The sequence below is a fragment of the Ahaetulla prasina genome, chromosome 8 (genome assembly GCF_028640845.1).
Source record: "Ahaetulla prasina isolate Xishuangbanna chromosome 8, ASM2864084v1, whole genome shotgun sequence".
NCBI lineage: Eukaryota > Metazoa > Chordata > Lepidosauria > Squamata > Colubridae > Ahaetulla > Ahaetulla prasina.
Window position 1 is genome coordinate 48,873,691 of NC_080546.1, and position 22,552 is coordinate 48,896,242.

The 22,552-nt window shown below is 36.0% G+C and overlaps 1 protein-coding gene across 6 annotated transcripts; it reads right to left on the reverse strand.

Moving 5' to 3' along the window:
* Window positions 1-898: 898 nt before the first annotated feature.
* CNOT7 (CCR4-NOT transcription complex subunit 7) lies at window positions 899-22,510 on the reverse strand. Of its 6 annotated transcripts, XM_058192010.1 has the most exons (9): window positions 22,364-22,464; window positions 20,065-20,224; window positions 17,913-18,112; window positions 17,681-17,776; window positions 17,033-17,226; window positions 14,896-15,057; window positions 8,147-8,291; window positions 3,970-4,080; window positions 899-2,704 (listed from the first exon to the last, which is right to left on the reverse strand). In XM_058192010.1, exons 3-9 carry the CDS (start codon window positions 18,027-18,029, stop codon window positions 2,576-2,578), a joined length of 954 nt encoding a protein of 317 aa, XP_058047993.1. In that variant the 5' UTR covers window positions 18,030-18,112; window positions 20,065-20,224; window positions 22,364-22,464; the 3' UTR covers window positions 899-2,575. The 6 variants fall into 6 exon arrangements, with proteins under 6 accessions (XP_058047993.1, XP_058047992.1, XP_058047995.1 ...); XM_058192009.1 differs by lacking the exon at window positions 20,065-20,224 and having other exon boundaries at window positions 22,364-22,509; XM_058192012.1 differs by lacking the exons at window positions 14,896-15,057; window positions 20,065-20,224 and having other exon boundaries at window positions 22,364-22,510.
* Between the last annotated feature and the right edge of the window lie 42 nt (window positions 22,511-22,552).

A 22,552-nucleotide genomic window follows, 5' to 3' on the forward strand; every position in this document is an offset into this window, starting at 1 on the left:
TGAAGGATGCTCTTTGAGGCAGCTTACTTCTCATTTTATTCAACAGCCTTGTGAAATATTTGCAGCTAAGTTCCATTGTATGAATTATGAGTTTATTTCATTTTCTCCTTGCTTTCGTACAAAATATCAGTAAATAATTCCATTGCCAACATCATTAAAGGTATGGTCAGTGAAAAAATCCACTATTATTTACCTCATGATAAAATAAGTCCAATATAGTATAGTTCAGATATTGATTTGTGTGGAATTCAGTGAGTTTTTTTCAACAGTGTGATGGACAAGAGGCATTTATGATTAGTACTTCATCAAGGCACAGTCTATTGTCAACCTGGTATAAAATAATTCAGTCATTACTTGAACTTAAATATACAAATCTCCCAGCAGCAGGAATACTAACTACAGAGCTGCTATGTTTACAGCATAGTTGAGTTTTTGTCCACTTGGCAAATCACAAGCAGCAGTTATTAGGTTCTGTAAGCTGCCGACAAAATACATGAAAAACAATATTTAGTCTTTAAAAAATATCTGATGGCATGTTAACCTTCTCACCTACTTGCTAGACTGTATAAATTCAAGTAAGCTTCTTAGTAAGGCAGGTTATTGCTACTGAATGAGAAATTACACCTGAGCACAACATTTGACTTTCAGGTCCTTCCCCCTCATTGATGAGCAGCAAACACATTATAGCCAGTTCTTCACAAACATGGAAATCAACTATTTGCTCTTGCTATATTCAACCACATTTTGAGCACTCTAAAGTGACTATAGTGATGATACTTTGAGCAGCCAAAGTACAACTAACAGACCACACTGAATTAAGATGACAAAGATGTAAGAGGCTAGACAGGTACACAGACATGCCGGTGGGGTTTCAAATCAAAACCACAAGTCTCTTAAGTATGTAAGAAAACATTATTGAAGCCTTTATTTACAAAAGCTTTAAAAACAAATACCCTCTTATGCAAATATCTTTGTAATTTTTCCTTAAAAGAAAAAGGACTGCCCAGTTACATTATTGTAACTTTATGAGGATAAAGGGAAACATATTAAAGTACATGGTAGGTATATCAATTTGCTGTACATTAAGATTTACTCCCACTGATTTTCAGTGTAGATGACATGACAAATGCTGCCATCAGCACTCTATCATTTCAGGATACGATTTAGCTATTCCATACTAATAAAAGTCTTCCTTCACAATTGCTTTTTAAGAGCCTGCTCTGCATGGTCAGGAAAGTACTTTGTGGTTCTTTAGTAAAACGCCTATAAAATATACTGCTAAGATAGACTCAAAAAATAAACTAGCCTTAGAAGCCTTAGGTAACTTTATTAGGTACAAATAAATTTGTTGTTTGACAACAAATGTCTTGTGTTGCAGCTCCCAAAAAGGACATATCTTCCTATTTATCTTTGGATCTCTTACTTATATTGTGTTCATCCATTTATGTAGACAATAAATTAATATTTTAAAATAGAAAAGTATTTAGGCCATAACTCATTGGAACGGGAATAAGGAAATGGATTACAATTTTAAATTACTTTAACTGCAGCATTTCATCTTACAATTATTCCTTTCAGACACAAACGCATAAAAGGATACACACACCTTCCATAAGGCTGCAAAGCAGCACCCCAATTCCACCCCAAGTCGGTGACCTTTAAATATTTGGCTATCAACTTCTATATATTCCACACGTTTTAGAAGTTATAGTCCAATAAACCTGAAGGCTGCAACATAGAGGAAAAGGCTGCTATAGAGCTTGCTTTAAATGGAGGAGAATACACAAAGTTCTCCTAATCACACCTCATAAAAACTGCCCAGCTAATTTAGGCCCCATGAAAGAGACTCTCAATTCAAGAAAATATCCTTGAGAGATTCCTCATGATTCCACCTAGTTGCTTCCATCAGAGAGCTGGCGGGAATCTTTGGAAGACGAAACAGCAATTTTATAGTGGCTGCTAAGATACCTGTAAATTTGAAGAGAGATTAGGCAATGAATGTGGCTTTGTTCAATGTATTTGAGACCTGGAAGAAGCAATACTGGCAGATGAACCCTTTTTGTATTGTCAGGGAAGAATATTCAGAACTTCAGATAAAACAGAGGATCTGACTCAGAGTCACTCTTCTAAAGTGCAAATGTGATGGTCCACAATTATGAATAACTAAAACCCCGGTACATTGGAAGGGATTAACATCCAATGGGGAAATTGATTACAATCAGCGCTTGCCCAGGTTTGAGGGGAAAGGGCAGGGATAATAAACCAATACAAAGGCCAGTTAAAGTTTACTAGAAATGTCATTATCATTTTAGCTTTCCTCTTCTATCTACCACACTGTTCCTACACGTGCTTCTGTACAGATGGGCAAGGTACATGGCAACATTTAATCCAGAAATGCCTATATATCAAGGTCAAAGGATTGGAACAGGAACAGTCAGGGTTAGTACATACAAAAGCAAGAGAAAAGTGTGCTGATAAAGAGGAAAAGAATGCCTTATTGTCCAAGGAATTCAACCAGAGATAAAACCTATGTACAACCATATTGAGCTTAGAAAAAGTGCCTTCTCATTTCATGTCATGATTGTTTGTTGGCTTCTTCTTCATATGCATTTCCTGTTCCATTCTGTACATAAGATGAACCAGAACCAAGACCATACAAATGACCACAGTACTTGGCATCATCAATGTGATCTTCGAAGAACATCTAAAGAAAATTTAAAGGACAAATTATTATTATTCTCCCATTTTTGGAGGCACTGCTACCTGTATCAAAAAATATTGTTCTCAGATCAAATATAAAATTTAAATAAAATATATCTCCCACAGCTTATATTTCTTGAAGTGTATTGAGAAAAGGATAAGTCACAATCATTTCCCTGCCACATAAATCAGATCTTAACAAGAGTAACATAATGCATACGAAACAAAAAACAAAAGGAAAAGAGGTAAAGACACATCTGTATGGCTTTCTTGCCACAATACAAATTGCTTGTCATTATTTTCTTTCAAGGTTCTTTTTTAAAACTTAAAATTTCTCTGTCTTGCCAACAGCAGCTTAGATGCTATATTTTGGTGTCTCTCCTACTAATGACGCTACCTCTTGCTTAGCTTTTCAAGATCAATCAAAGATGGAATGTCATTTAGCTGAACACAAAACCAAAAGCAGAAAAATATAAAGATCTTACAAATTAGAACTGTCAAAAGCAAAGTAGGCTTTACAAATGAAAAGCCTACTAGAATAAAATGTCAGTGGTTTCTATGAAAGCACTTAGGGGCACAATTCTTCAGTGATCACTCAACTGTAACTATCAGAATAGTCACTGCTTCTCATGCTCACACTCATTCATAGTTCACTTTGTCATCAAGTTTAATCCTCAAATAGACTGCTATGAAGCAATGTAATACTAAGCCCATTAAGGCTTTAAAGTTTAGAAGCATCACTTGAAGTTCACCTTGGAAGTAAATATGGATCTAGTATGGCCTACTTTAATTTACTATTAATTATAATGTTAATTAAATCAAAATTAAGTTATAATCTAATTTGCCATTACTATTAATCTAATAATCAAAATACAGGTAGTCGTCAATAATGGTAACTGAGACCAACAACAGTACTGAGCAATGTGATTGTAAAATGCAATTATTTCCTGACCTTGCTGATTTAGGCAGGCAGATGCATCAAGTTCTAGTTGCTGTCATAAGGCAAATCTCACACAACTGAAGCATCTCATAGTCACATGATCATCATTTGCAACCTCCTGCCAGTTTCCCCATTGATTTTACTTATCAGAAGTCAGCAGTGTGAGACACTGTGATATCATAATTGCAAGCAGTTGCCAAGTACCCAAATTGCAATCACATGACTGCTATGACAGCTGTAACTACGACCCATCCTAAGTCCCCTCCTTCAGCGCCATCATTATAATACATTCATACATACACACACACACATAGAGTATATCCCTTTACCTCTCTCATTTTGAAGAAGGCCATGCCTGTTAGTAGAGAATCAGATCCTGCTTGATGCTGAGGACCTATCCTTTCCAACTCTAACTGCTCAGCAACTTCTTGTAATCCACCCTGAAAAGGAAGATTGCAGCATAATTAGAATAGTTGAAAATATGACAGCAGATAATAGCATTACTTTCCACGATCCACCTATATGAGCAAACAATTTGAAGAGCTATACTTTTAGGTTAAATCATAGTCCCAGTCACATGTTCTTCAACACCATAGCAAATTATGACAGCAAAGGTCTTCAGACCCCTTGTTTATTATAATTCAAGCCTTCCCACCAGGGAAAGGCACTTTTTTCAGTTCCGTTGTAATTTTGAACCATCACTAAACAAACTGTTGTATGTTGAGGACTGCCTATATACAAAAAGTACTTTCAAACCAATTTCCCACCTATCTTCCCACTTTGCTTACAAGTTGTTCATCAAGACAGGAGATGAGGAAAAAAAATCAAATGTTAAAAAATAAGCACAACTGTATATAAGGGTGAGAAACTCTAACAGCTAAAAGCAGCATTTATTTTGATAGGGAGTGCTGTAAAGTGTGTACATCGCAGTGGACATTTATTTATTTGAATTTATATTCCACCCATCTCACTGTCAAACAACTCTGGATGGTTTAAATGTTATCAAAACAACTTTGGAAATTTGATGGGTTCCAAATATTCCTGATTTTTTTCAATTTGATGCTAAATGTGTACAAGCATCTACAATTTATACTCCTGCTTGCAGAAGTGTGGCTGAGTTTTAAATTGTTGAAGCATTAGCTTTAAGAGGGCGAAATCCTGAGGGAGGGCAGTGGCGGTGAAAAATGAAAATTCCTCAAGCTCTTAAAAAGCCCTGGAAAAGGAACCTGTGAAAAGATGGCCTGTCACTGATTACACAGCATATGCATGTTTCCCATTTGGAAGAAGTAAGGATGCCATGTATTGTGTTGTCTATTTCTAGCAATTAATAATGGAATTCATTATTCATTCAAGCTAATCCCTTTAAAAAAGGACCCCTAATCAAACTGATTAACTGAAATAATCCAGTGAATAGAAAAACAGAATTAATACCTTACATTAAGAAAAGTTTATGCTATGAGAGTCTAATCTTCATGTAGTATGACTGTCATAGTCTAGTTTAGTATACGCACAATAAAATTAAGCCAGATAAACTTTCCTCAGCGCCTTCTTCCTTTACAACTGTAGCTTATTATAAAAGTACTATCCAGTTTGGGCTTAGTATGTAAAACAGGGCAAAACTGTTAGAAGTCCCTGGTCTTCTGCTTAAACCTTTTACATTTGGTGTGGCCAAGTTCAGAAACTCCTACTCCCTTCTTTGCATAGCAGAAATTTCAAATTGCAATATGAGCTGTTAACAGAGAACTGCTTCGTATTTCTCCTTAAAAAAAGAAAAAATCCACTACCTCTTTCAAAATATATATAGATTAAATCCTATATGGTTCAAAAATAAACACATGCTGTGGGAATTTTTTATGATGGGAACTGTCAAAACATTTTGAAGGATGAGTAAAAATGAGCAAGGCAAACAAAGGTTTTTTTAAAAAAAATATTTTCAATCCTTAAACTAAATAAGAGTATTTAGGTGACATTACCAATGAATAATATTTGCATATATAATGTTGCCCTCTTTTATTACACATACGTTCATTATCTCATGCATTTCCACCGTGTTTGAATAGCAGTGATGGGAATTAAGACAGTTTTAAATTGAAACAGAAGAACACAGAATACAGGATAAACCAGGGCTGGTGGAGCAGAGAAGAAACTGTATGTGTGTGGTGGATTCGAAAAGGAGACAGAATTCAAGGGGTTTGGAATCCTAAGGCACTAAATAGACCGAGGTATATATACACCTTCATCTCACCGGATGAATTCCAGCTGGGAAAGATTGACTTGCTCAAAGTTGTGGGTGAAAAATGGAGGAAGTTATGAATGCCGAGGTGGCAAAGTGGTTAGAAACCAGTACTGCATACTCCTTCTGTTGCCTGCTGGCTGCCTACAATTTAACAGTTCAAATCTCACCAGGCTCAGCTTTCCATCCTTCCAAGGTTGGTAAAATGAGGACCCAGACTGTTGGGGGCAATATGCTGACTCTATAAACCGCTCAAAGAGGGCTAGAAAGCACTGTGAAACGGTATATATAAGTCTAAATGTTATTGCTATTGTGAAAAATAATAATAATAAAAATGAAAGGCAGGACATAAAAAGGCAGGAAATAAAAACTAAACAAAATGTAGCACTTACTCCAGCTTGCTAATAATTTGCATCTTCTTCCCTAGAACTAAGCTTCCTTAAGTTACCTGTTCACAATTTTCACAAGCAATTTAAAAGGTGACAAGCTATAATGAAGTTACTTGATAGCCAACTATCAATTTATTTTGTAGGAAAAAACTAGATCCAAATACTCAACAGAAAAAAGGATAATCTGAAGACAGTTTTGAGTATTTACAATATTTAACCTTTTAATACAGGTGGACTCCTAGTTTTCATTATAAAACTATATTTAAAACATGAACTTTCAATGTATTTAATAAGAATAATCATGGAAATCAAAATGACAAATGACATTCAAAGTATGAAAAAGCAGAAATGTGAATATTCTGATCTGTCTATTCATCATCTTCTCCAATGATAATTCCATGTAATAGATATGGCTGGTTTATGAACCTACCCCACAAGCCTTGCCTTACTGAAGATTTTTAGATTTTTTTTAAAGTAATATCCACTGCCTCCAAACAACACATGGCAGTAACTATAGATTCCCTGAATAATGATGTTCACATCTGGCTCATCAATATTATCACTGGTGACCAGTTATCTGTAAAACTAGGATTTAGTTACATCATAGTCAAAAGTCAATTTATCTCTGATTTCTTTGCTTACAAAAACATGTTGATTCTTTTTATATTAAACCAGCCTTTGCTTCAAGTCATCTCAATAGCAGTTGGTATGCAGATTTTTTCTTTCCTTATGTTTGTAAAAACCACAGCAACAATCATACTTTTGGCTGTTTGTCCTTCATGCCTCCATGTATTTGTCTTCAGATGGCTTGCCTCTAGATGCCAAGCTAACAAAACAAGCCAGTTAGTAGCCCAACTGACTTCTGTACAGAGAAATAGGTGAAGGATTTGGGATTATATCTGTCCTCTATGTTTTAATATGTTCAATACTTCTGATTGTACACTGTTAACTGACAAGTTGATAAACTATATGCTTACTCAATTGTAGAACTGCTAAAGAAATGAAATTTAATTAATGAAAGAGCATTGGATAAAACCTTGAGATGAAAAGATATCTCTTCAAAATTGTCATTAAAATAAACATTGTATATTTAATGGTTCTTAAGTCATCTGGAACTGATATTAATGTATGCAGTTGCAAAATGCATTTGCTCTGATATATCTCTTCAAAATTGTCATTAAAATAAACATTGTATATTTAATGGTTCTTAATAATGCTTACATTAACTTCTATAGTTAATCTTCAAAAGTGAATAAGTAATCTTTATAGCAAAAATCACTAAAACAATGTTAAGAACTTTGACTGTAACCAGTAAAAATAAACCTATTTCTATTACTTATCTGCCTCCGCTTCCAAGGTTGACTCATTTCTCTTGGACCTAACAACTGCTATTATCATCTTTTCTCATCTTTTCCTCTCATCAGTGCTGTTTAGCTTCATCTTGCCATAATAAAATAACAAAGAGCTGCAACCTTTTATTCACCTCTGCTTCTATCTAAGAGAATGCAAGGGCAGAAATGAGACCTTGCTAGTGGCTGCATCAAAAGCTTCACAGCCATCTCAAGAGTGTCTCATAAGTCTGAATGCATTGGTCTACAGTATATGTTTATAGACCAGAAGCTGGTTTATGATTTCTTTCTCAATATATAGAAAACCTATGGCTTAGTTATTGGATCAACATAACTATTAGTTTTATTAAAAAATCCTGGGATACATTAATATCCTTCTCACGGGCATCTCTTTTTCAAAAGGTTCCTATTGCATGGGTTTCTCTATGAGAACAGGTTCTAAACATAACTTTTATAACTGCCCATAAGTAAAACAGACAAAAATAATTTGTATACTTTCCCTATAAAAAACTCTAAATATAGCAGTAGGAGTTACCTTGAGATTTTTGCAACTCTTCATGAGGTACTTCACATCATAAATGACAGGGAAAAATAGTCTCAGTATTTCAAAGAAGTCTAGCTCTTCCTCTGGTAAATTGGAATTTGTCAAGATCTTGATCAGATATCCAAAGTCATAGCCACTGCAAAGTAATCATAAACAGCAATAAACAGATTTAAGATTAGGAAGGCAAAACATTCCAGATCATAACAGAAATTTATCAACCATTTTATATATGCTTTCTCTTCACATGCATTCCTTGTAACATTAAAATCACAGCAATTGACTATTTTATAAGTAGAATTTTGTACATAGTATGGATTGATTTGAATATAATTCCAAAGTTACAGAAAACTTTGGTGCTTAAATATTGCATGAGCGTAGAAAGAACTCCAAATCTATGCATTAATTTTATTCATACTGCACAAAGAATTTAGGTTTACAGAAAAACTTCATTTATCATTATCTCCAAATTGGCAAATCATAATTTCTATTTGCTATCCAAATCAGGGTGACATACTACAAAATTAAGTTGCTTAGTAAGTATCTCTTATCCGTATTTTCTACATAAAGTGGGATCATCTCCACATACATAATTGTCAAATATTTATTTTAATTCAATATCATTTAAAGAAACATTTCATAGTGCAGTATTTGTAAACGTGATTCACAGCAAAGTTACAAAAAAAAAGAAGAAGAAAAACTTAACAAAGTAAAATATACCTCTACCAGATGACTGTTTCATTTAATCTGACAAAACACAGACAAGGCTATTATGGGAATTTTTTTTAAAAAAGAAGCGATACCCTACATAGTATGCAGAGATAATACAGTATATTTCTTGCTAGTGATTAAAAGTCAATAGTAGATTTCTACATCCTAAAGAGGATTCAGACTGTTGTAGACAGCTATCTAGAAAGATTGTAAAATGTAGTCATCTGGAACTGATATTAATGTATGCAGTTGCAAAATGCATTTGCTCTGATATATCTCTTCAAAATTGTCATTAAAATAAACATTGTATATTTAATGGTTCTTAATAATGCTTACATTAACTTCTATAGTTAATCTTCAAAAGTGAATAAGTAATCTTTATAGGAAAAATCACTAAAACAATGTTAAGAACTTTGACTGTAACCAGTAAAAATAAACCTATTTCTATTACTTATCTGCCTCCGCTTCCAAATAGCAGGATGCTTGAAAACAAGACTGATTAAAACTTCCTGCAAACTGAGTAACTTTCAGGTCAGTAATCTGCTTCGATATAAAGCATTGAACTACTTATTCTAATATTAAAAAGTAGAAATTGCTTAGCATATCATAGCTAATTTAAAAAAAAAGAAAACTAAAAATCTCTAATGAAGAGAAATCATTATACCAGACATTGCTCTGGTGTAACATACAGTTTGCTACAAACTAAGGACATGTTGACTTTCTGGAGATTAGTAAATAGTAGTTTAGCTACAGAGAAATCCCATCTGCTGACCCATGCATCCCGAATACAAGGAAATCCAAGTCAAAGAGGGAGCAATGTTTGCACTTCTTACATGCTTCCTTACATGACTGAGCTAATACCAATGCAATCTTAGAGCTTGAGCAATGCAGAGTCATAGCCTCCAGTCACCTAAAAAAAAGGTCTAACCATTGATAAAGCCTTCCCTTCCAACAAAACTCCAGGTGAAGATTACCTTCCTAGGGATTTATTTAAAGAGAATCCAAAATAACGAGATCCTATCCTTAGTTAGATTTTCAATCATATAAATTTCACAGATCATCGGCCCAAAAGCTGGAATTTAAGCATTATTACAGGTAATCCTCCACTTAGAACAGTTCATTTAGTGATTGTTCAGTTACAACAGCACTGAAAAGTGACTTATGATGGTTTTTCACAGTTACAACCTTTGCAGCATTCTCATAGTCACGTGATCAAAATTCAGATGCTTGGCAACTGGTTCATATTTATGACCATTATTGTGTTTCGAGGACATGTGATCGTTTTTTGTGACCTTCTGACAAGCAAAATCAGTGGAGAAACCAGATTCACTTAACAACCAGATTACTAACTTATCAACTACGATGATTCGCTTAACAACTATAGCAAGAAAGGTCGTAAAATGGGGCAAAATTCACTTAACAAATGCCTCACTTGACAACAGAAATTTTGGGCTCCACTGTGGTCATAAGTTGAGGACTACCTGTATTCCACTCTTTAAGAAAGGTAACTAAAGTGTTCCAGCTAATTGTAGGGCAATTAATCTCACTGACCTCATAACCTATGACAAACATGTCCTGCACAAACTGGAAGATTGAGTTGTTAGTATCAATATTCTTGTTGAGGAACAGTTTGACCCAGTTATTCTAACTTAGATCACTGCTTTGTATTGCCCTATTGATACACAAACATGTCAACATTGCAAAGAAATTGTATGTGGCATTTGAAGATCTTCCTTCAGTTTTTGGTTCTATTGACTGACATAAGTTACAGCTCAAACTGAAAGCTCTGAACTATAGCAGACTGCTGGGTTTAGTAATATAGAGACAGAGCCACAGCCTTGAAGCAAATATTTAAAAACTGTTATGTAAACAAAGATAAGTACTCATTATGTCCTAAGAAGGAATCTAAGAAGAAACTCAGGAGAAGTACAATCATACTTGAAAAATTCTGTTGCTACAACCTAACTTAATAAAGTAATGTTTTTTTCTGTTAAGTATCTTTCCCGATCTGGTTTACCTTGAAGGGATGACAATAAGAATTACACATGAATGTGCAAATATAAGTGACTCCTAACAGGCCATCTGATAGATACTTTCACTACAAAAATAAGGAGCGTCCAACAGGGCTGAGTTTTACCTCCATTTTTATTGAATCTTTTTACAAATAATTTTTTTTAGCTCTTGAAGGATGGAAATGTTTTTGAAATAAAATTGGTGACAGAAACCTGACTATCTTTCCTACTCAGAGCTGAATACCCTGATATTTGGTGTCCAGCTGGTTTACATGGACTGTTGTCTTCTTTAGAGCAATATTCTCGCCTCAAAAAATCCTAACACCACACTTTGACCGTTAACTATTATTGGCAATTAATTATAACTTTTTGGAAAAATCAAAAGTTATAGTCTTTGGGCATAACTTTCTTACACAATAATGAAGTGCAAGTGTCCTTCACACTGACCAAGTAACTTTTTATCAGGCAGCTGGTTTTGCCTACTATTGTGACCTCCAAATTTGAACAGTTTTTAACCAATAAATTAAACTACAGAAAGAAGGTATTTTACTCAAGTAAACCTTTTGTGAAGGTATTGTTGAGCGGATGGCATGAAATTAACCTCAAAGTACCCTAGAAAAACATCTGGTTCCTTTGCTATCAGAATTCAAGCCTAGATATTAAAGCTGATGACTCTGGGAATAATGTACTTCTTCTGGTCTTCTTAGACTTCTCAGCAATCTTTGATACCATCAGACATGGTATCTTACTGGATCATCTGAGAAGGTCAGATATTGAAGGCATGATTTACAGTGGACCTATTCCTTCCTGGATGGGTAGTTCCAGTCAATAGTTTCAGAGAAGCTCAATTTCTGTTCATTGTGTGTTTTGGAGTTCCCTCTATTATTTCACATTCACATTAATACTTTCGGAGAGGTCCCTGAACTGTATGGAGTTGCTGTAATATCACCTCCAGCCTGGATTGTGTACAATAATGTGGTGGAGATCTTGTACTGATATTTGGGGGTTATAAGGAACTAGGGGAACTCTGAGGATGAAACAAGCTAAAACTAACACATAGTTCCTATTCATTCACTATTTCTCAAGTATTATCCATTAAAGAGTAGACCTGTGGTCTGGGGGCCTTCTAGACTTGCAGCAACTCCTAAATAGGTTGACAGAGGCTACAGACAGAAAGTCTAATTTTGACTGATGACTAAGTAGTAATTCAACTGAAACAACCATTAAAAAACCTCTATCAATAAAACATGTGCCCTCAATACTACTGCAACAAGCTCTACATGGAGCTGCCTTGGAGACCACTTGAAAACTTCAGAATGTCGAATACCATTTACTAATCGGTCTGGTTCAGTAAGAGCACATAACTTTGATGTATGGCCCTGCACTGGTATCCAGTACATTTCTAATTCAAAAACTTTGGTTTTTATCTATAAAGCTCCAGGTGACTTGGACACAAGAGTGCATTCAGTATTACCTTATTTAACTAGCATCAATCCGTCTACTACCTGCACCCTGGGAGAACCTGTTGGTTTTCCTCCATTTTCGTGAAGTGAGATGAATCTGTTTTTTATCACCTCCCCCAGTCTTTTGACTCATTTCGGTTTAGTAACTGCTGAAGTTACCAAAACCAAAGCTTTACATCGTTTTACATCAAAGGAAACAAGTATTGGTTTAATGTATTCAGTAAAGAGGTGACAAAGTTTTATTGTTTTATTCAGCCAGAAACTCCTTAGAATTTAGAAGAAGTGGACATCATAACACTGCAGGATTGCAGAGAATTCTAATGAACCTTATTCACAACAAATCATCTCCATCTTGAAAAACAATTATCCACATATTCTAACAGTGGTAGCAATTATTACCTGCTACCTGCCATCTAGGTTTTACATGAAAGCAATTAAGCACATTCATTTTCCAGCAAGACAGAAAATGAAACAAACTACAAAAAAGTACTATAATTTTTATGTGTTTTAAAATTATCATACAAGGAGGAGCTAAGATAGCAAAGAGGCAACAGCTACTGTGAAAAACTCCTTCAAAAGAGGCTTTTTAATCACCTTATCCTTAATCTATTGTTTTAAATACTAGCCTTGTGCTGCCTTATTGCAACCCGCAACATATAGAAAGAACAGAGAAAACTTGAGACTTAAGCAATCATCAAGGGAAAAAGAAGGAAGAGACATTGTACACTTTCTGCAACAAAGCTATAGCCAAGCCCACAGAACAGCTGAAAGCTGAGTTATCTAACAAGCAGGGAACCAACTCCTATAAGTAAATCTATTCTCCAAAACCGTTCCAATGGAAATGATGCTTTAGAGTAAAATTAACAGAGACTGAAATCATTAGCCATTACAGATCTCTCCTCTTTTATGGAAGAGGACTCTCCCAGCTCCAAACATACTGCTGTGATCTGCCCAGCAGCTACAGAGTTATTCCAGGATAAAGGTGTAAATATTAACTAATCTGATAAACCTAAAGAACAAAAACATAATTGACTTCCAAACGATACAAAGTCTGCTAACAGCACTAAAAATTCCATTTTTGAGTTGCACACAGTTAAAATCAAAATGGAGACCTTAGAAGACTTCTTTGTAAAATGTACTGAAAACCAGTCAAATGACAACACTGCTAAAGCACAGATCTCCTGTACATTGTATATTTTCTATCTGTGACAATTCTCAGTTGTCCAGGTCATAGATGCCTCAAAAGTGCTTTTTTTCTTCAAAAGGCAACTGGACTGTTTTTTCCTTGAGGAAGAAGAAAACAGTCCAATTGCCTTTTGAAGCAAAAAGCACCTTTGAGATAAATTTTCTATCATTTCTCTAGCAGTATTTTGAATCCTACACAATAATAATTCCCCATCAACAGCTATATAATCAACATTATAAAAGCTAATTTAATTCCTTCCAATTGTTCAAAACAGAACAATTTAATCTCAACTAATGGTATTGAAGTATTGTTCCCTCACTGGGATACTGTATTAAAAACAAACTGATGCACAATACATGTTTTGGGCACTCCAAGCTAAGAATATTTGCTACAAACCCTTTTCATTTCAAAGCACCTGGATTTCTGAAATGTTCAAACCTGTGCATCAGAATGGCTTGAATGGCTACACCCATCTACATTATCTTGATCAAGATGATTCATTTTAAGGTAAATACCTCTGCTAGTAATCTGCTCCAGAAAACTTTCCAATATTTATCCCTGCCAAAACCAACCTTCAGTAAGCAGCTTTATGCTCAACAACCCAACTAATGTAATAATTAACATATTTATAGATTAATCAGCTGAATATTCCTTTTTTCCTGCTTAAGAATTGTGAAGTGGGTCTTACAATATACAGCACAAGATTGTGCTCAATGACTCAGATCTTGAGTGTATGCTTACACTGTCCTTTAAGCTTCAAATCATATAATTCAAACATCAGTCTCAACCATTTTCTTTAAGGGCCATACCTCTATTGGTGGGGAGGGGGGCCTTAGGGGTTGGAAAAAACAAAAAAAACTAGAATATTGGAACCAGGTAAGAAAATAGGTTCATGCAGCAAAGTTTAATTTTCCGATATTTGGCATTACAATTAAGATAAAAGTTTCATATTTTCCCTACCAGCATTATCAAAGAGTCTTCAGAGCTGTACTGAATTTGGACTTTCCAACGATGTTAATCAACTAATTCCAGTTTCCATTTACCTGCTAACCGTACACAAAGGGCAGATATATGTGGCTGTTCCTTCCTCTGACCTGGGAAACTGTCAAAGCAAAATAGAAAAATACAGTGCTCCCTCTCTACATGACTGACACTTTAGTACCTCAAATTAAGATAGATTATTTGTTTCCACTGGAGCCAAAGCGTAAACTGAAGAGGTAAGATTAAAGCAGCAAAGTCTTTACAAAATGATCTAGAAATCACCCAGCCTAATACTTCAGGTTAATAAGCAGAGATAATTATTTTGTCTTAAGGTTTCATTAAAAGGGGGAAAAAAAATAGGCCAGCAATCGTTCTGTATGTTGTGGTTACCTATGAAATGAAAGCCACTTGACTCCTTCACAGAGCACAACACCCGAAGTCATAAGAAGTTCAGCGAAGTACTGAGTTTCAATTCCTTCCTCCTCATGTTTTTTGAACTGGATTCCAGATGTTGTTAATAGCTCTATAGAATCCTGGGCATACATGTCCTCTCTAGAAGAAGCATTATTAAAAAATAATCACTATTGTTAATTAATGTCAAACAAATTTTAAATGAATTACAAGCAGAAAATCTATATTACTGCTAATAAATCATTCTTGTAAAAGAGTTTTGCTAATTAGATATATGCATGCACCAGGGGTGAAATCCAGCAGGTTCTGACAGGTTCTGGAGAACTGATGGTGGAAATTTTGAGCAGTTCAGGGAATCGTCAGTGGAAACTTTGAGTAGTTCGGAGAACCGGCAAACATCACCTCTGGCTGGCTCCAGAGTGGGGAGGGAATGGGGATTTTGCTAGTATCCTTCCCCTGCCACGCCCACCAAGCCACACCATGCCCACAGAACTGGTAGTAAAAAAATTTGGATTTCACCACTGGCATGCACGCACACACGCGTGCGCACACACACACATACAGAGAGATTTCAGTATCATCAGTTACAGCAACTATTCTATATAGTTGCTGTAGGAGTTGGTTCATGATGAGGAAGAGGACTAGACTTAGCCAGCAAGCAGAAACCATAGAGGAATATGTGTTACAACCAGAGGTGGGTTTCAGCAGGTTCTGACCAGTTCTGGAGAACCGGTAGTGGAAATTTTGAGTAGTTTGGAGAACCGGTAGTAAAAATTCTGACTGGCCCCATCTATTCTCTGCCTTCCAAGTCCCAGCTGATAGAGAGGAAATGGGGATTTTGCAGTAACCTTCCACTGGAGCGGGGTGGGAATGGAGATTTTACAGTATCCTTCCCCTGCCACGCCCACTAAGCCACGCCCACCAAGCCATGCCACATCCACCAAGCCAGACCCACAGAACCGGTAGTAAAAAAATTTGAAACCCACCACTAGTTACAACTCCACTTGGTGTTCCACTTGCAGTCTATTTCAACCAGGATAGCCTGATGATGGAACTCAGACATTGATCACTAGACAGCTGGATCACTAGACTTCTGCAACACACTTTTTGTAAGATAGCCTTTGATGATGACCCAAAAGCTGCAGTTGACCAAAATGCAGCAATCAGACTGCTAGTGGAACAATCCACTTTTGAAGCTGGACTAGTTAGTGACAACTGTCTGAGTTCAATTCAAAGAGCTGTTGATTACCTACTAATAAGCCTTTCATGACATAGCACTGAAATATAATATATACCATGTTGTTCGCTGAGAGAAGAAGATATATTGGGTAATTCTATCATGCTTTGGCTGTAACTGACTATAGATGTTCACCTTGGGATATATATTTTGCTGTGTTTTAATCTGTGCAGGGTTGTTGTTGTTTTTTTACTGTCTTGTGCATTATCCAGATTCACACAACTAGGAAGATCTACCTACATTGTAAATGAATAAACTAAATGTAAGCTAACTTCAGCTAATATCAATAACTTTCATCCAGAGATGCACAAATCAACTTATGAAGCAAACGTTTCTTAATGCTTCCTCCTTCCTGGAAATCCTAACACCCATAAGAAACCAAATTAAAATGATTCAGAGAATCTTATGAAGAACAAAAAAACCTGGAGAATACAAACTTTGGCAATATGTGGAGGAAGTCGGCAAAACTTGCACAAAGGCTCCGATTTTGGCAGATTTCCTTCTGACCTCAGCCTATTCCAGAGATTTCTCTGACAATAAAGCTAATGGATGACAAGGCCTCCATATGTTGGCACTCTTACGTTCATTGCTTGATATAAACCAGTGAATGACATCAATTTAAAGTTCAAGCACATATACAAAGGGTTTAACCCTAACTATCTCAACTAGGCTTCCAACAGAGGTTTTTAAAATAATATTAATAATAAATCTCAGATTGAACATTATATGAATTTTAAGAACTTGAACAAATTTACTTAGGTGTAATTTATCACACTTCCTGCACTTAATTGAAAAACAGAGGGGAAAAACCTAGTTAAATTATTTAATTTTAAAATACTCTACACACTTAAAGACACACAACCAAGTTCCAGAACTTACGTTAAATTAAATTTAAAATTAAATTGCCATGTTGAAGTTCCTGGAGGGTATTCACCTTGCTCATTCATGAATGTCAACCCTAACTGGATTATTTTAAGTAAATCTACATTACACCGGAGTAGCTGGTATTGATAGTCTGCATTGCTTCTGAATTCTCCAATAGGTCGTGCAACTACACCAGGAAATTCTGTGTCCTGAAAAGCATAAATGTGAAAGACAAAATGGAAACTATTAAAAGAGTAATACAATTCACCACTTTTTATAGCTAGATGCTCTAAAAGTTCTGTATACTTTTCTTGATAGAAAAGACTAAACATGGAACCCAATTACTGTATTGCAGTTAACTCAGGCATTATGGGTAAACCCAGGAGCTATGCAAAGAAGCTTATTTATTAATCTAATTATTCAATATTAGTTTATTTTATTAACATACCAAATAGAACTAGGAACTGTAAAAACAACATACGTGTATGTCCCTATTCAGAACTAATTTTTATTCATTACTTTGAACTTTTTTTCCAATGAAATCAGTAATGGGAGACAGTTTGGTCTAGTGGTTAAGGCACCCAACTAGATAGTGGGAGACTGTAAATTCTACCACCTTAGCTGGGTGACTTGGGTCAATCATTCACCCTCAGCCCAACTCACCTCACAAGGTTGTTGTTGTGGGGAAAATAGGAAGAAGGTGTGTTGGATATGTTCACCGCCTTGAGTTATTTGTAAAAATAATAAAGGCAGGATATACTGTATATAAATAAATAAAATGGAAATCTTTTGTTATTTTTGAAGAAATGCATTATTTCCTTTACGTTTTTCTTTTACAAATCATTTACACTGCCTCTGTAACTTAAGAAAAATAAAGATATTCCCAATATCTTACCATGGCAACATAGTTAAACTTCCGTATAACCTGACGAATTTTCTTCATCTCTTCATCCAGGTTACAAGCCCACACTTCACAGATTCTTTGGCTGTGATCTACTGTGGCTGCTGGCATAATTAGGAGGTTTCAGATACCAGGCATCAAAAAGGTATACTTGATGAAAAGTTGATTTCATAAAACAAGTTTAAATTTTATACCTAAAACAGCAAGACAAGAAATAAATGATTTTAATGAATTTATAAACATAAACAAAATTATCAAAAAGTACATAACAACTCAGCATACTATAGCACAACCAGCACAAGCCACACCTCGAAAACATCTTTAAAAGAACTCCTTAATTTCACAACACATTGGCAGACTTAACCATAGTTTCAGCATTTAGACCAAGTTAAATCCCCAAACGCTAGACAATTCCTGAAACTTTGTCACTCAGACAAATCAACCAATAACAGGCTCAAAAAAGATAAACAATATTTACATACCATTCAAAAGACACAATAAAAAAGCTAAAAAGCAAACAAATAACAAAAAAACTCCAACCTCCTCACCAGCAATTCACACCCAGATAAGCAGCCATTAATACCAGAATTAACATCATTTCTATGGGATTTTTTAGCATATTTTTGGATGGCAATTTCGAAAAACTTCAATTTAATTCAATAAAATAACAGCCATTGTTTGCAATCTATCTAAGGCATTTTAGCTTAGCCACGTATTTGTACTCAGCATTAATAAAGTTTAATACTTATACTGGCCACTAATGTAAAACAAAACATGCTAATTGATCAAGAACAAATAAGTAATTAATGTAGAAATAAGAGCTCTATATCCTGCTGCCAAATATATGCTCATTTCCTGGGTGTGCCTGAAGAAAATTATAAAATTACAAATATTGTTCCATATGGTCTCTTCTCTTGCAATCTAGGAGAGTTTTATTATTGCTAAAAACTAAGAATTTAAACATTATTCTTTCTATATTTGAACAGTGTCCTCCATTTGAAACAGAAAGCAATCTGACATGAAACACTACAGTTCTAGACTGTAATATCTCCTAAATGTTTACAGCAGCTGATAATTCACCAATTGATTTGGACCTTAAAATTCTTGCTCTCTGACACAATTTGCTAGGAAATATGGAAGCTTTAATCCAGATACTGGAGAGTATCAGACTGCTATGCCCTGTTTTAAGGCATAGAATAAATTATTATAATAATCAAAGCATTAAACAAATATGTAGAGCTAACCATTCCTAGGCGAACTGAATTTCCTTGGTCTGGTTTAGCGTTTAGACACAGAAAATGTTAAGAAAATTTGATAAATATCTATTCTATGTAAGCCTATAGATAGTCTTTGACCAACAACCACAATGGAGCCTGGCCAGTATAGTCAAACATCATGACTGATGTGAAGTGCCCACATGATCATTTCACTTAAGACCACCCATTCCTGCTCTTCCTGATGTGGTTGTTAAGTGGAGCATGGGTTGTCTAAGGGGTCATGGGGAAGGTCCTGGAATGCCTAGCATAGGTTCCTGCCCCAGGAATCCCTCACATTTTTTTTCAGGCTTGTGGGGACCAGGCAGTGGGGGAAACGCCTTATGGTCAGCCATAAGGGCAAACAACTTTGCAGGGTGAATAAAAATCTCTTTTTTTTAAAAAAAATATATATTTTTATTTAAATCAGGTTTTTTTATTTAAATTTGATTTTTTTATTTTGTATCAAATTTATTTTAATAAAACGCTTTTGGAGTAAAAATCTATCTAAAGATAGTTTTGTATTTAAGGTACATTAATAATTTAGTTTATTCAGGATGAAATGGAGCTGGAGTTATGTAGCATGAGGCTGCATATTCTGCAATATTTACATTTTTTGTAAACTCATTCAATGAATCCAATCTCTGCAAGCTGAGATAACATGCATAAACATTAATGCATTCACACTATTTCACAGTAACCATGAAATAAATCATAAAACAAATTCCAGAAATATTCCTTTATCCTTTTGTTTTGCAAATCTATGTACACTATAAACTATGATTGTTTGAAGAGAAATGCATCTGTAACACAAGGCTCTAAGTGTGAGAATGAAGGGCAAGCAGTAAAAATGAAACTGAAACCTAAGCAGCTTATATAATATTAAAAAGTACCTATCATTTCAGATCCATCATGGCAGCGGCTGTAAGCAGGCATTTACTCACCTGCTGCCTGTCACGTCCCTCACTTGTTGTGTCGCTGTGACATCACCAGCCGTCCCATTAAAGTGAATGGGATTGTCGGTGAGTCAACAGTGGGCAAGAGGAGCAGCTGCTGTGGGACAGAGATGAAAGTTGTTCTTTAAAAATTATGATTTAAATTGAGTTGATTTAAATCAAGTCTTGGTACTAGTGATTTAAATCACATTACAGATATTGTCACAGGATGTAAGCTGTTGTTATTTATTGGAATAGAATAAATCACCTGGAAGATTTATGGTTGGGAAAAGCTTGACACAACATTTCTTGCCCAAATCCAACAGTGAAAAATAGAGAGGATAGTTTTAGTTGCTCTTTTCAATACCTTCCCTTCTATTTTCATCCTTTCACTGAAAAGATAAAAATCCAGCAGCCTCACTTTGCTATTTATGCTTCTGCCCCAAAGTGCCATAGCACAGCTTACGTCAGGGGGTCCCCAAGACACATTGATCCTTGCATGTTTCAAATAGTAACAGAATGAACAATAACAACCTGAACCTTGGATAGTCCGTGGTATCCTGACTTAAGAAGAAACCCCACTCTCTATCAGCACCGATGATGTTTCGTAGTTGGGTAATGAAACTTCTGTAAGAAAACAACCAAGCTCAGAGAGCACCAAGAACCGCCAATCATGACTTAGACAGAAGCATGAACAGTTTATACGCTCAGCTCTGTATACCAGAATGCATACCTTGGCTATTGCTGAAAGATAATAAAGATTCAGTTCTACAGAAGAATTATTGAGTCAGTCATTTGCACCTCTATAACTATCTGGTTCGGTTCTGCAACCCAACAAGAAAGACACAGACTTCAGAGGATAATTAGAACTGCAGAAAAAATAATTGCTACCAACCTGCCTTCCATTGAGGACCTGTATACTGCATGAATCAAAAAGAGGGCCGTGAAAATATTTACAGATCCCTCACATCCTGGACATAAACTGTTTCAACTCCTACCCTCAAAACGACGCTATAGAGCCCTGCACACCAGAACAACTAGACACAAGAACAGTTTTTTCCCGAAGGCCATCACTCTGCTAAACAATTAATTCCCTCAACACTGTCAAACTATTTACTAAATCTGCACTACTATTAATCTTCTCATAGTTCCCATCACCAATCTCTTTCCACTTATGACTGTATGACTGTAACTTTGTTGCTGGCAATCCTTATAATTTATATTGATATATTGACCATCAATTGTGTTGTAAATGTTGTACCTTGATGAACGTATCTTTTCTTTTATGTATACTGAGAGCATATGCACCAAGACAAATTCCTTGTGTGTCCAATCACACTTGGCCAATAAAAATTCTATTCTATTCTATACATCTTTGCAATGACCAAAAAGAAAAGATAACTCAATGGCATCTAACTCTTATATCTTCCCGCACCACTTTTTTTTCCCTTTGGGAGTAGGAGGGAAACTTCGGAAAAGGGAGCAGCGAACGTTGCATAGAGCTGAAGACGCTGCTGTTTCGAAGAGCAGGACTAGCCTGAATGTAGTTTTAAATTGGGATTTTTAAAAAAGGGGTTTAAATGAGGTTTTAAATTTGTATTTATAAGTTAGAGCATCAATTGAATTTAACTATCTATTCTTTAGCTGTTTTTATCTATTATATGTTTTCTGTTGTTTTTTGTCTGTGAACCGCCCTGAGTCCTTCGGGAGATGGGCGGTATACAAATATAATAAATAAATAAATAAATAAATAGGCAAGGGGTCTCCAATCTTGGCAACTTTAAGACTTATGGACTTCAATTCCCAGAATTCTTCAGCCAGTAAAGCTGGCTGAGGAATTCTGGGACTTGAAGTCCAGAAGTCTTAAAGTTGCCAAGATTGGGGATCCCTGCCATAGGCAGATCTTTTCAAGATGAGGCAAGAGACACCTCTAGTTTTACTGTCTCAGGCAGGCAGGCAGGCAAGCTTGGATCGCATAGGATGAAGGTAAAGCAAAGGTGAGATAGGAGACTTCCAAGCGCCAGCCTAAGTTCGTTCTCTTCTGACTCCTCTCCCCCTCCTCCCACGTTACGGAAAGAAAACTTCGCCGTCGGACCGCGCGCGCTTCCACTTCACTCTCCCGACCGCCGGCGCCTCCACCCACCCACCCACCCCATAGACACAGACACAGACACAGACACACACACACACACACGAGAAACGCTGTCGCCGCCGCTCCTCGCGGCCTTTCTTAATGAAAGGAGAAGCGGTTACTCACGCGAGGGGAAGAGAAAGGGTCGAGCGGGGACCCGGCGGCGGAGGCAGCCCCGACGCGGCGAGGGATAGCCAGAAAGCGCGGAAAACCACTCGCGCGGCTTCCCCACAGCCTCCCAGCGCACAAAGCCATTACATCATCAGCGCGCGCCGCGCTCTTAACCTTTCAACCCCTCGATTTCTCTCGCTCGCT